We start from the raw sequence: 16,132 nt of genomic DNA, 5'->3' as shown, positions 1-16,132 counted from the left end.
TTTGTACACACTTAACTAATATTGCCGTAAAAATGCCGTATCCCAACTTATTGACGATCTGTTACGGGCCATGTTGGTTGTTGAATGCCCCAAGGTCATTGGTTATAAACGAGATTTTAAGTCTCGCGCATGCGCGTGTTGAATGGATCTCCTGAACATTTTTTTTTCATAGTTGCTTAATACGTTCCTGTATTATCAGCATAGGCAGGGCCTCTATATCTTTAGTAGCTTAGTTTATTAAGCAATCGCTCCTCTCACCAATAAACTGGCGTTTATCAAACTTGTTCCATAATCTGCTATTTAATGTTTTGTTAACTTTTTTTTATATCCACTATTTTTAATGTAACAAAGTGCTCAAAGTGCTCTTAGATAATATAGGAGCAGAATATCGTAAAATTAATGGTCAAGCAGCCACGGCAATTTCTATTACATTCTCAAAAATCTTATGGTACACACTAATCTCATTTGGCAATACTGCCAAACTGATGACTTAATGTTTATAAAACAAAAACGATAATGAATTTCAACGCCAACTAATTTAAGGATTAAACGACTTACCTTAATGAAGTTCAAACCTAACTTATATGAACATTTAGTTTCCAATATATAACTCACAGAAGTATATGCATAATTCGTGATATTAATTTTTGTCTAAATATTACGGTTTAAAAATCCAAAAAAAAGTTAATGGTAAATCTGAAAGCGTCAGCCGTAGCTGAAAAAAACGGCAATGAAAACGTACTTTTCATTTTGTATTATTAATAACGCCATACAAAAAATAATGTAAATTTTCGTTTTTTTTTCGTAATACTAGGAATATGAACGGCATTTTGTTAGGCACTAAAATCAGAAATTTTGTCCCAATTTAACGATCCTGGCATCTCCTATATAACTTATGAGATCGCAAGAATGGGTGCCGAGTTATTGAATTTTCCTGCAGAATTTATAAAGTTAGTTCTGCCCTCTTGTGGTCGGTAGTGTAAGCAAAATAGGTTATCTTTTGCCTGTTCTGGCTTACCTACAGTGAAGTTAAAATTCTAGATATACCATAATGCTGTGTCTAGACTATTAATTAGGAATGGTCATTACTCAAACAGGTTTGAAGAAGGTATGTCTGAGTCACACTGATCTCGAATGCAACATTACACAAAACGAAAGCTTTGACTTCCGCGGAAATAAGTTCTATAAAAATCAGTTCGGCCCGCATCCTTTGCTTCTACTAAGTTACTAAATAAGCGGTCGCTATTATAAGAAAAAGTTCAGTCCGATAAATACCCTGGAACATTTCTATTAACTGAAATTGTACATCCTTAGAAAATGCAGCATCTAGGCAACCACAGATATCAAATATCAAACTTTCTATTTATCATTGATTAGTTTTTACTACTTATTCTGAAACTACAACATTAACATTTTTTGGTGAATCAGAAAATGAGGAATTGAGCTTTTCCCGCATGTTGCAAGCCGGGCTTAAATTGTATATATTTCTTCTCGGAAAAAGTAACATCGGCAACGTCGAAGCCAGCTGATGTTTGGTTGGCGAAGTGAACTTGTGACGGAATCTGTCAGACGTATGTCAATCAACGAGTGATGCGTGAAATTTGTTTGAAAGCCCTGCCTTTATCCAGTATGTATCAAATTCATTTTCGTTTCGGTCTTAATTAAGAAATTGTTCAAATAAAAATTCGTCTGCCGTTTAACACAGTGGAAATGACAACGAATCGAACGTTATTAAAATAAAGTTGGAACATTTGTTGTTGACATAGCTCAATAATGTTTAAGTTGGATTATTATAACCATGTTCCCACAAAAATGTACGGCTTTCGCAGTATCTTGGGATTTGTTTCGCTACCGAATTATTCCGACAAATTACAAGGTGTACCACTGGCAAACTTCGGAATATTTTTCATTTAAAAGGTAAGCATGGTATTACAAATAAGTATATTTCTGTAATTCTATTAACAATTTCATTACATCAATTTTATTCTACTTGACTCTTGCCAAAAATTGGTGACTTAATGTTAATTACATGTTGCATTAATGAGTTATTATTTGAAAAATTCTAATTTTACATGGGTATAGATGAATGCATGTACTCATCATATTTACATGTTTATATTTTGTAGAATATATTTCTACAGAGTTTTGGCAATTAGAGTCCTTATAAGAATAAGCGGTTAAGAATATTGGTGCATGTATTTAAATATGACTCCAAATCTACTGTAAATTTATGGTCTCTCAGAAACACTAAAATTAAATTTCACAATTCGGAGACGAAAATATAAAAAAGTTAATGCCTACCCATTAATGTGTAAGCAATAACAAAAATTGAAATAATGTTTATTTTTGTTTTTCGATTATCTAAACTAGATCAATATTAGGTCCCCCTAATTTTACTAATCATGTCATTCCAACACATGTCGCAACACTTCTAGTACAAATCTCATTGTTTATTTTATCATTCAATGTGTATTAATACTTACCTACTATATTTTCATTAGGTACACAGCGATATAGATGGTGACAAACTCACAAATTTCAAAAAACGTAATAGGGATAGTATTATATTTTTAAAATATCCACCTTGTATAGATGGTTAAAAAAACGTATGAAACATCGAACATTAATTTTGTTTTAAATCGATTTGAAGTTACATGAACTTAATTCATCGTAATGATGCACTTCGATGTTATTAATTATAAAATAATAAGCCATTAATTCATTAGCGACTTTGTTGCATCAGCTACCTAGGAATTTATTTCCTTCCATGAGTCGTAACATACTTACACGTGCATGATTTATAGACCGCTTGTATTTTTCAAGATGTAATTTTTACCGTATTTTTTTAGAGGAAGCGGGAAATTTTATAAGTAAGGCACAGGTTCAAAGAAATAAGTTAAAATATCCCTGATATTTCAATAAATATTTGTATATAACAGTTCCTTTGAATACAAAACACGTAACATTTATCTTTTTTCGTAAATATTTCGAGAAGGGCTTTATGGGACACCGTAATTTTTATATTTCACTTATATACCTTTGTGAATGAAATAATATGGCAAAGACTGCCCCACAAATTGTACATAGATTATTGCTAGTTCAAGAAAATGTTTGTACTCTGCACCCGTAAAAATTATGAATGAAAAACGATATCCGCAATGTTTTTGCTTTTCAATGAGGAAGAAGTAGAAGTGGATCGAAAAACCGGTATTTCATAAATTTAATCATACAAACCACTTCCCCTAATATCCTAATAATCACATTATTACTAACATGACAACGTCAAAGTGTCAAAAACACCTATTCGGAATCTGTTTTTTTGCAAATTTAGCACATTTTAAAATTTTTGGAGTGAACAAGTTTTGTTAGTAGATTAGCTAATGCTAACCTCTGAGAGGTCCAAAGGAAAATGAGAGTAGTCGCGGACTTGATGAAATTTATCTGACATAAAAATAATTGTTTTAACAATTTGTACATAATTTCGTACAGTAAACTAACTTTTCCTGTCTCATTATTTCTTTATTCAATACTACGTAGGGCTGAAAAGAAGACGACGCTTCTCACTGATAATAGTGAGCCTGAAATCGGTTTTATAATTAACCTGTGACACAATGATGTCAATAACTACACACCAAAGAGCATGAACATCTATGGCCAGCAAATAAAATCAAACAAATATTATTTTATACAAGATATTCGGAGCCATTTTTGTAAAATACCCCTAAAAAGTATTTTTGTCATTTGTTAAGATTAACTCATAAAATTATATATCATGTGAATAATAAATTGTATATTAAAATTTATCGATAAAATGGAATTCTTCGGTAGTTTTCGTAAAGTGACTTATATTATTAAATAACACCCTTTTTCAACTAATTCTTCAAAGAAACCACAGGCTACTGTAATGCTTTTTACAAAACTTCTGGATTCCTCCTGCGTCGGTTTTTGCTTAGGCGAAATTGCTGACGTTTCGCCAATCATCCTGTTGGCTTCTTCAGAGCTTGACTTCCAGTTTCAGTCAAGCTCTGAAGAAGTCAACAGGATGATTGGCGAAACGTCAGCAATTTCGACTAAGCAAAAACCAACGCAGGAGGAATCCAGAAGTTTTGGTTAGTTTTGGTTAGTTTTCGTCCAATAAGTGAATAGGTGCTTTAAATATTTTTTTGCAGGTTGTTTACGCTAATATATATCAAAATGGTTTCCTGAAATTATATATTTGAATAGACAACGCTACTACATGTTCAAAAATGACCATAGACACAAAAGGTAATTCGACAAGTTTTATCAAGCCCGATCCGATTCAAGATGATCATCCTTCGGATATTGTCGATGAGGAACAAATTCAGTTTTGCCTGGACCCCAAACTGCAGACATATCTGGCGCAGATGTCTCAAGAATCAGGCTGTTGGGGAAAGTTTTTTCCAATACCGTTTGAACGGGCATCCCGAAGATCATGGTGGGACCCCACTTTCGATTCTGAAATACTCGAGGAACAATACAAGAAAAGCTCTTATCCCCATAATAGATTTAAGTTTAGGTAAGTCAGTTATTTGAACAATCTGTTTTTTATTCTTTAAAAGTTTCATCCAATTTATGGTTTTGCACGGAAATAGACGAAATAAATTTTAATTTTCTTAAATGCCTAACAAAACTACGAAATATCCACATTTAAGGTTCGATGTGAGTTACCAGGTTGCGATAATTTTTGTGGTAGTTTCATTTGGCAAAAAAATGTAATACCGATTGGTCCTTGTTAATATTGTAAATTTTGTGTTTCAAGGAAAATATCGCTACCGAGTATTTTGAGATTAACAGAGAATAATAATAAGCAGTTGAAGTTATATTTAACATTCGAATCTGTTATTTATTATGTTATTAATAAAATGTCGCATAAAACCTGGGGTTCTCCCCTACACTACTGTCTATCTCAATTGCATTGGTTTTAATGCGCAGTGCATTCATCTTAATCAAAACTTAAAAACAAGTGAAAATCTATTTCTATCGCTCTTTTTGATACCGAATTATGTGCTTGTGTTATTTTATTTGGTTTACAAGAATTAATTATGATTACAATTTGATGTAAACTTATACATAATGCAGAATATCCATTCTCCATTTCTGTTTTCGAAAGCGTAACTTATTAAAAAAAAGTATTTAATTTTTTAGTGGTTTATTTTATCTATTTCGAGAAAATATAGGCATGTTTACAAGAATTCAAGGCAACGTACACCTGCACGGAACAATTTATTACTTTCAATTTTTCTTGCTAATTGTGTTTTCCAGAAAACATTTGCTAACGCTCAGATCGAGCCCTGAGCTACTTTGTATGCAACTATTTGGCAAGTAGTAGACGAACACAATTTATGGTGAAGGAATGTTGGCAATTAACAAATGCAAAAAAATTATGAACATAGCAGGAATTTTAAATGTGTCGATAAAACTTATTTTTTTGGTATATGCTGTGACTGCGATGAGGTCGTTTATTAGAATTTTTCTATCAAAAAAAAACTACATATTGTGATTTCAATCGTATTTATCCTATCAGGCTTTCCGAATTGCTACCGTCTATATTTAATATACTCATAACGCTTATATTTAATTAACCGTGGAATAGGTGGTTTATCAGGGATTCACTCTGACAATAGAGTTTCGTATTAAATGATAAAGTTTCCACACAGGCGGCAAATATTGCAAAGATAAACGCCAAACAATTGTTTTATTTACCGACAGAAATTTAATTTAGTCATTCCCGGAATAAATCGTTTTTCCTCCCCTGAGAAAGAAATCATACGTTAAGTTTCGTTTAGTTACATGACTTTCTTACAATGTTCAGCAAAGAAACTCGTTTATCATTCGTTCCAATATTTAATTTATCTTTAGATAATGGCGAAAATATAATTGACACTCAAAATCAGACCAAAGAAATAATTAATTCAAGTTTCAAAAGGGACTAGAAAAATTGAATTAGGGTGATTGACCGGTGTAGCCGCCAATTTTTTTTCTCTCAACAGATTTGTCGCAAACTAGAGTATTATAGATTGACGTCCACGGTAATAGATTTAAAAAGACCTTTGACGAATTTTTGGTATATTTTATTTATATAAACGGGAATCAAGAATGTAATGGGTGGCCCGTATGTTATGATACATTATCTCAGAATCAGTAAAAATATTAAAAAACTTAATCGTTTGGATTCACTTATCCTTTTAAAATATCATATTTTCATATATACATGGTGTTTGTATTTTCGTGGACAAGTAACAATTTGTTTCTTTTAAATAGAACGCCCCGTATATTACATATTTTTTTAATTCTTCAGAAAATTCCAGACATATTTCGTAGTTCTTATAACTATGTCTTTCGGACACATTTTCAATTTGATATCAAAAGTGACGTTAGAAATTCGAAATATATCTATCGATTTCTCCGACTTTCCTTATAAAAATTGGTTTCCTCCAGTGGTTTAGGTTGATATTGCAAAAATAAATAAATATAGGGTTATCAAAAAGTAACATTAAAAATTTAAATAAGCAAATCGTTAAAAGTCATTTTAACGTTTTATTGTAAATATCTAAAACTTTTTGAAATAAGAAACCATTATTTCAAAGTCGCGCTTTTTTTAAATATCAATATGATAAAATTATGTGTGTTTCTTTAAAAAAAAATAGTTTTATTTTTTTTTAATGTAACAAATATGATTAAATTATAAAAATAGGGTGTTTCTTAAAAAAAAGACAATGATTTTTTAATTCAAGTTTTTAATGTTAGGTCAACACATGCCATTAAAGTATCCTCTCTCTAAAGAAATCAGCAGGCTTTGACATATAATTCAAATTACGTCAGAAACGATAAGACAGGTATGAAATATGTCCAGAAAGTTCCGAGAAATTAAAAAATGCCTTAATATACAGAGTGTATATTTAAAATAAGAAAATTGTTACTTTTCCACGAAACTACAAACATCCTGAATATCCATCAATATAATATTTTAAGTTTTGGTTTTGTCTTTAGTCTTTTTTTGATATTTTTTGCAGGTTGTGAAATAAGGTACCATAATAAACATGGTACCCCATAACTAACTTTTGTCAAAAGAAGCAAACGGTAAAACGAGAAACATCCACTTGCTTTGCTGCTTCTGCTCTAATGCCCTATGTACATATTCGGAGAAAGTGATTAAAACCATAGTTTTAAATCAATTGATTGGTTAAAGTTGGAACAGCCACCACTCATATTTGTTAACAGAAAGTAATATCTCTGTTTTGATTTTTAAGTGTTTTATTCAGAAATGTTATTATTAAATCTTTGGCATTGCTGTGCGTTTTTGGCAAAGTACCACTAGATTAATATGAGATTTATGAACCTATTTTTTGATAATTGTAATTTTAGAAGCACGTAAAATAAAAGCAAAATATGTTTCCCGCATTATTTGGTTTGTAATCCGGTCTACTACTGTTGGATTGTCGCGATCTTTGTTCATTTCCGATTTCTTCGATTTATCTTCATAATGCGATTGCAGATTTTGAAACTGGATATTTATAAATGAATTCTAAATTTAAAATCAATAAATTCAATGTTATTTTTATAATATGTGACGCAATACGTTCAAAATATTTATGAAAATAACGTAGTCTGGGAATAAAAATTAAAAACCCGATGGATGCGGAAAGATATATCATATAATATATATTTGATTTGATATAATGTATATTTGATTAAACAGTTTTTGAGTAGTAAAAATTTAATAGCAGCATATCTCTATTTGCAAAATTCAAACCCCGAGGCAAGCAAAGTTTTTCCTAAACGGTTTTAATACTGTTTTCTAATTACTAGTCTTGAGTTTGAGCTTGTTCTTCTACCCTTATTTATATTCAAAATGCTTAAAATTACTTTCTATTACTGAATAGAAACTATTTTCTCTTCCTGTTTTATGATTAATCAAATTTAATCTAGAGTATATAGAGAAAATAACAATTATTCATATTGCGGTGTGAATATGTATAATTTATTTTGTTTTGTTTATTTGTTTTACAGATACTGTCTGTGGTACATGATTTTCGTTTCAACGTCGTGGTTAATTTATATATTAGTGGTCGGATCCCTTGGAGACATTAGGCAGTGGCCGTTTGTATGTGGGCTTTTCGCTGTCCGTCTAGCGTTTACATGTTTGGCCTTATGCATAACTTATACAAGGATATATCAACGACATATGACCACAATTTCTTTCGGCCTAGCCATATTGCTTGTGATGATGAGTTTTACTCTCATGGTAATGGCTCAACCTATACCAATTGGCCATTTTTCAATATGCGTCCAATTATTGATATTAATATATACCCTGATACCAATAAAGTTGTATATGTGTTTGACTTTGGCAGTTTTCTATTCGTTTACTTTTGAACTGCTCAGCGCCTTTTTGACTATGACGGTCAATAAAGAAAGTGAGGATGCCTACTCGATTGTGACAAGGATAATTTGCCACATAGCTATACACGTGATTGGACTGCACATTTTTTTAATAAGTAACGTGCGGATGAGGCACACGTTTATGAAAGTTGGACAAAGTTTGCTCGTCAGAAAACAGCTTGAACTGGAGAAGAGGTAAAACTTTAAAATGCTGTTACTGTTAATTGAATTTGAAAGCAATTATGATCGCTAAATTTATATATTTTTAAAACTCTTGACGGAAAGGTGTTTTGAATTTGTTTAGTAACTTGCATATTTTTTATGAAATATTATTTTCCAAAAATGTTTTACTTTAAGGCTAAAGGAAAACATGATTCACTCTTTGATGCCGCCTAGTGTGGCCAATTGGCTACTGCATGAGGATGAAAACTTCACCAGGAGGCAATCATCAGACTCAGCAAATGATATTCGTTCCATATTCAGACCATTTAATATGGACAATATGGAAAATGTGAGCATTCTCTTTGCTGATATCGTAGGATTCACGAAAATGTCCAGTAACAAAAGCGCCGAGGAACTAGTGGAAATACTCAACAATTTATTTCAAAGGTTCGATGATTTGTGCAAAGTTCATCATTGTGAAAAAATATCAACTTTGGGTGATTGTTACTACTGTGTATCTGGCTGTCCGCAAGCTAGGCAAGATCATGCACAGTGTTGTGTGGAAATGGGGCTAAGTATGATTGAAGCAATTAAAAAGTTTGATCAAGAGAAACACGAGGGTATTAATATGAGAGTAGGAATTCACACGGGTACCGTGTTGTGTGGAATTGTGGGTACTAAGCGTTTCAAGTTTGACGTTTGGAGTAATGACGTTACTTTGGCTAATAAAATGGAGAGCACGGGCAAGCCTGGAATGGTTCACGTGTCAGAAAAGACAGTCAGTTTCTTGAATAATATGTATTTGTTGGATGAAGGTGATATTGTTTCAGGTAAATAGAATTATTTTGGAATAACTAGCTCAAAAAATCTCATTCGTATTGCATTAAGGCCAAGTTAAGGATAGTGTGCTCTTTTTGGTCGCCTCTAATCTTTATAACTTATTAAGTGTCATATGTGCTCCATCATTTTGCATTTAAGAGCAATCTCAATTTTAGAATAATTGTAATAATTTTGGGTTGGCCATGCAGATTGGATTGAATATGTTCGTTTGTTCGTTCCTTTAAGTGGAGTGATTGGTAAACAATGTGAAATAACAGCCTGTACAAATAGGGTTAGGCATGCCCTATATAACATAAAGCAGGCAAACATTTTAACCATTATATGAAGATTGTTTGACCACCATTATATGATTAACTTTAACTTAATTAACAGATTTTTACAGATATAGGTTGCCTTTGCGTATTAAGCAATACCAATTTTTAAATTATATAATTTCCAAAAAAAACGCGCTTTTCGCTAGTTGCACTTAGGTTTTTTTTTGTAGGTCTAACGACTTACTTTATTTTGGGTCGTAAAGGCGAGAATATTCCTTCCTATCAAGGGAGCTTCCGGGCGGAAGGTCGACAAAAGTACACCAACTCACTCCAGCTTGTAGTGTCACCACCGGCGTCAGCATCGTTCTCACCTCAAAGCAGACCTAGAGTATTATCTTGTGACACATCACATATTAAATCCACTCAAAACAAAAAGTACCTGTCTCCAGATTCCTACATCATAAAAGCCAATAGTTTGCCAAGTATTTTAGGTAATATTGTGTAGAATTTGCTATTGAAATAATTTACAATTTTACGTTGTATTTTTAGATTCTGAAAATGAACAAGATATTAATGAAGGAACAAATTTAGAAATCGTAAAGACTCCAACTTCAACAGCCAGTTCTGGAAAATACTCAATGAAGTTGAAAAATTGGAAAATACCCAAATTTAGGCGAAAAACTGAAACTAACAACGTAAAGCCTGAGATAGATGTGGATTTTGTGTCAGGAACGACAGAACCAAGTGACGATGGATACCAACAGGTCAGTGGAAGTAGTTATCATTTTGTTGTTACAGATGTAACGTGATTATCGATTGTAGATACCTACTATTATCGAGTGCAATACAATAAACGGTAAAAAAAAGAATTCGTGCGCTACTCTAGTAAAATATGAAGATATACCCGCTTTTAAAGAATCCATTGATATCAAATCATACATCAGTCATTCAAGAAGCGACATTGGACAGTTTGATTACTCTCCCACTCCGGAATTTCTTAGAGGGGGCAGTTATAGGTCTCAATTCGGCAGATCCTATAACGGCGACTTCGTTATATTGAACAGAGCGGGAAGCAGCAGATCTAGACGGGGCAGATCGCCAAATTTGGAAAGTATAGAACCTATAGAACGCGCGAGAAGCGCTACAGTCGCTGCCGGAAATTTTCCCAGGTTTAAACGTTCACTTGATGTGCCGAGCAGGTTGTCTAGTGTGATTAAACTGGATGAAAATTCGCCCCACAGCCGAAAAGATTCCGGAATCAAGAGTAATAGTAGAAGAAGTAGTATACAACAGGTAGAGTTTCACAATTAATTTACGCAAATTGGTATTTGCAGCTTCCGCTTTTTGAACTCGACCTTATCTAGAGACTCATTGATTGCATCTGTTAGTTGATTTTGTGATTTTTATGCATATAACAATTTCACAAATTTGTTTTGTAATAAAACACCAATCTAGTAGATGCTCTCAAATGATTCCACTTGCACTGATAGTCTGATAGTCTTGAATAGCATACAAGAGGTCCAAGTGTACTTATGCACACGTGTGTATTTAAGACACTTAAATCCATTAACTTTGCCCTGTTAAATCAGTCTATTATAGTATTGTTTTTGTGATGTTTCAGATCGACACATCGCTGTTAAACTCGGAGATTCTGCATCATCGAGTATCGGGCTATTACACATCAAGCCAGAGTTCTATGAACTCTCATTTGCCGAAACTAGTGAACAGCAATCCCCATGGACCTTTTTTCGAAAAGTTCGGAGTAGGCATTCAAAACTTGAGGAAGCAGTCTGATAGGCAACTCATCAAGTGCGTTCAGGACAATTCCAGATCTCAATGCTCGTATTTTATTAAGCCGCCACTATCACCCTGGACGCTCTTCTTTCAAAACAAAGACATGGAACAAGAATACAGGGAAAACGTGCATCACATTCAACCGACTACTCAAATAGATACTCTCGCTAATTCTAGGTTCAACACATACCTTGACGTCTTTGTTTCCATTATGGTGTTTTTCATAACGTCTTTTGGACTGGCGTTCGTTTACGGATTGACTGAATTTTGGTTGATAGCTTTCTTCTGTCTGCTTTTGTTGCAGTTGCTTAACTTTCCCCTGTGTTTCGTGTCAGTAGTGAGGTGGACGGATCGGATATGTCGGTGTACGAGTAGATTTTATAGATGGAACATGTTCGGTGCGGTTTTAGTTAGTTTGCCGCTGATTTCAGTTGTCATTAACTTTGTGCCAGAAAGAAATGAAACATATTTTCATTTACACATGTACACTTACCTACTGTTTGTAGGGCTGATACACTTTTGCAACTTTACTCAACTCAATTGCTGGATGAAAAGTGTCATAGCGACCATGATTTCTGTAATTTTCACTGTACTTTTTATGAGCAGTCCGTGCGAATTTTTTGAGGTAGTTAACAACAGTACCGAATTGGACAATAATCCTCCATTCTTGCTTGCTTTGAATAACAATTTCAGCGTCAGCAGTGCGTTGCCACTTAAAGGTGACAAGGCCTGCTACCTGAAAAACTCAGAGGTAACGATGAACCTGTTAATGCTCCTGGTTTTGGTGTGGATGTTGAATAGGGAATTTGAAATCGGATATAGATTAGGTTTCCACTCAAATTACATAGCGAATCGTGACAAGAGCCACGTCCAAAGTCTAAAGAACCAAGCCGACTACCTCATTTACAACATAGTACCGGAACACGTCGCGGAACAGCTAAAAAAAGACGCCAAATACTCGGAAAACTTCCAAGAGGTGGCGATTATATTCGCCAGCATTGTTAATTTTAACGAGATGTACGACGAGAGTTTCGAAGGCGGTCGGGAATACCTGCGAGTTCTCAACGAACTCATCGGCGATTTTGACGAACTATTGGACAAGAAAGAGTTCCATTGCGTAGAGAAAATAAAGACGATCGGTTCGACATTTATGGCGGCTAGCGGACTCGACTCGCTGATGCGCACCCAGCAGAAAGATCCACACGAGCACCTGTACGCGCTTATGGATTTCGCGATCGAGATGCAGCGCGTGGTTGAAGAATTCAACAGAGATTTACTAGAATTCGATTTAATTATTAGAATTGGTTACAATTTTGGAGACGTGACTGCCGCGGTCATAGGTAACACAAAACTGTATTATGACGTGTGGGGCGACGCGGTGAACATTGCGTCTAGAATGGACAGTACTGGCGTCAACGGGCACATTCAGGTTGGCGAACATTGCTTGTCAATTTTGGAGAAGAAGTATGAATTCGAACCACGAGGGTCAGTGTACGTCAAAGGTAAGGATCACATGAATGTTTATTTATTGAAGAAAAAGAAAGAATCTGAGTGCACATATATTCCTGAAATGGCCACGTGATTGTAATTACATTGTTAAAGTCAGTGATGGATATTATTTAAATTGTTCTGAAAATGATGAAGCACGAGTGACGTTCCAATATGATCAGTATCTACCATTTTTTGAACAACTTGGTTTGAGAAACATCTTGCAAATTGCAAAAGTTTACAGTCCAGTGAATTGGCAGTTTGCTGTTAATTGATATTTTCTGATTTAGTTTGGCTATTCCCTCTTATATCCACTGGAAGCTAGTTTAATTGCAAGTAAATTGATAAAGTATGAGATCTCAATCTAAAGTCACCCAAAAAACGAGAGTAAAATGTATGATATGTGGTTTTGATTTTCTCACCTGACCTGTCCTAGTCTAAGAATATGTGATTTTTTATATGCATATGACTGCCCTGGCCACTATCAGGTACATCATACATTTTGTTCTATTGTGGTATAACAAAACGCGGCTCAATGTTCCCAAACATTTAAGAAATTTGAACGGTGGCTAGGACAATCGATTAATTGAAACACATTTTTGCGATCCCGGGCTCTAAAAATTTATTGGTCAAGTGATTAAAGTCATCCATTTTCTTAATTAGCCTAAAAATTTATTAATGTGACATACGAACCCCATTTAACCATCATTTTTGTTTGAAAATTTGACAGGCCAAAAGTCTCGTTAACGACCATCATATCATTGTAATGTCAGTGGAAGTTTTGTAATCGGAGGTTGTAGCTTCATATAGCAGAGATATTCGGTATTGAAATAGGTATATGTATTAATTATTACAAGCTATATGTATAATCTAGAAATTTCTGATGAATGTTATTTAGTGAATAGGAAATTATACAGTTTAACTTCTAGAGGTTTCAATTTGGTAAACACCGTTTATCTGTATACATTTTTACTTTCCGTCTTTTTACCAAAGATAATACTATGCGGCGAAACATTTGTTTATCATTGCAGAACACTAGAATCGGAAGTAATAACTGTGATATATTGTAATTGAAAACAAGCATACTTATGAGCAACAAATGGCTTTAATATAATTTAAACAAGTTTACCAGGTGTTGTTAGCCTATAATTAAATGTAACAAAATTACTAGATAATCTGTTAAATGGAGTGTGCAATGTTAGATGAAATTAAAAACAAATCGTGTCTATATAATCAATGTACCCAAGAGTACAATAAAACTTTTAAATATTTTTAATAACACTGTATGAATATTAATTTCAATCACGAATGCTAATGGCCGAAAGTTTTTTACAAATTTGTTGCCGTCGACAACATGCTAACGAATACGGTGATGGTCTATTCCGTTATATTTTAGCAGATATAAACTTTTTAGCTATCGAAAGCTGACTAAACACCAATTATATTTAGCTTTAAGGTTAATAAGTGATCACTGCGACAATTAAAATTTCATTTGTAAAAGGGAGTCCACAGACAAAACTGACAACATAAAATTCTAATTGTTCTGGAAAGATTTTTTGATGTTGCAATTAAGCGTGATCATCCTTTAACGAGGCAAATAGCCCATACCTATATTACGACATTTTTTAATTTAAAATAATGCCTTCCCTTAGCCTTCTAGCTACATTGTAGCAAATTTTTATACAATGCACAGTACAACATTATTTTATATGGTGCGAAGGAACCAATAGTCAACCGTTTCTGCCTATTACATATTTACTAAACGAGCCAAACCAGAAATCTTTTTATAGTATATAAATATAGATTTATACATCTTCAAAATATACCAAAGAAAAGCATAATTTTATCGCGTAGTAGACCGCCGTCTAGACCCAGAATTTGTAAGAAATATTTTATAAGGTTTGTATGTATTTAAGACGTATGAAACAATTAAAGGCTACTAACGATCCTAAGAATGTTCACAAATTGTCAATTTGACATTAAAAATTCATATCTCACATACGAAACGAGTTGAGCGCAAGGACAAATTAATCAATCGAGTAACATTATTATATTCATTTGTCTTATCAGATACAAGATTTTTTCATTCATGGCAACTCAATTTTACATTTATTTTAGTTTTTGCAGTTATGTCACAAAAATATCTATATACCTACTTTAATTGTGTATTTATTTGCATTTAGTTGAAAGCGAAGAAGACTGTATTCGGTATTTTTGATTAGTTTCTAGTTATGTATATAAATATTTAATTTATAATTTGGAATGGATGGTGTTTCACTTACGCAGTCAACGTAAATATGTCTTTAGAAAAATGAAATAATTATATGCCTTTAATAGATTTATTTCGTTAAAACTATAAGGTGTATAAAGAAATAAACAATCTTGTATGCGGTAGCTTTAATCAACTGCTTGTTCCTAACATCTTTGAATAATGTAGCAATTAGGGAATTTAGCAAACTATTATAGTGATATTCCTCTTCGCATCGAAACTTTCAGCGTACCGGGTCCAAATATTTAGATTAAGTATGTGAAATACACTATTGCAGTAAGTCGCTGCTTTTTGATATACAGTTTAAACTGATTTTAATTTATATCTGTGTAGATGGTCTGAAGCTCTATATATTTCTATACGCGACAACTTTCATTGTAATTATGGCAAATCGTTTTAAATCCTTGGTTACCATTGTAAATATTTTTTATGCAATTGTTATCAATATTATGTACATTATTCTGTTTTAAATGTATATTTATACTATATTTTCCGATTATTTATTTTGTGCATAGAAAGAGCATGTTTTGAAAGTGCCTTCTCTTTCCATTTGTTTTTCGTTGCATAATAAACAATATTACCCGTCCTCTTTACCATTGCAATGATATTACATAAATAAATTGTAATTGTAATTAGTCAGGTGTTTTTTACTACCATAATTAACTTGGTTGGTTGGTTTGGCTTCTATCTAGCTACACCCGTTTTATTTATTTTTTTTACTTGCGGGAAGCTGTAGTCAATTGGAGACATTCTTACAAAATAATGTTAAATACTGTATATTCCAAGGTAAGTTTTGTCACCTAAAAGTGCCGTTTCAATTCTAAATGCTTTTAGAGAACGTTGGCATCTTTCCATTAGCTTTGAAAAAACAATATCTAAATTTCAGGCAATTATTTTTAGTAGAAGTAAACCATGCAAACGC

The 16,132-nt window shown here is 33.1% G+C and overlaps 1 protein-coding gene across 1 annotated transcript; it reads left to right on the top strand.

Moving 5' to 3' along the window:
* The first annotated feature begins 1,559 nt into the window (after positions 1 to 1,559).
* LOC132704738 (adenylate cyclase type 9) lies at positions 1,560 to 15,804 on the top strand. The gene is made up of 8 exons (XM_060674948.1): positions 1,560 to 1,917; positions 4,170 to 4,537; positions 8,032 to 8,598; positions 8,761 to 9,395; positions 9,890 to 10,150; positions 10,209 to 10,423; positions 10,482 to 10,952; positions 11,281 to 15,804. Exons 2-8 carry the CDS (start codon positions 4,248 to 4,250, stop codon positions 13,033 to 13,035), a joined length of 4,194 nt encoding a protein of 1,397 aa, XP_060530931.1. The 5' UTR covers positions 1,560 to 1,917; positions 4,170 to 4,247; the 3' UTR covers positions 13,036 to 15,804.
* Positions 15,805 to 16,132: the final 328 nt, after the last annotated feature.

This window comes from Cylas formicarius, unplaced genomic scaffold (assembly GCF_029955315.1).
Source record: "Cylas formicarius isolate icCylForm1 unplaced genomic scaffold, icCylForm1.1 PGA_scaffold_7__23_contigs__length_41026272, whole genome shotgun sequence".
Lineage (NCBI taxonomy): Eukaryota > Metazoa > Arthropoda > Insecta > Coleoptera > Brentidae > Cylas > Cylas formicarius.
Note: the sequence above shows the minus strand (reverse complement) of the source record. Positions and strands in the feature narration are given on the sequence as shown.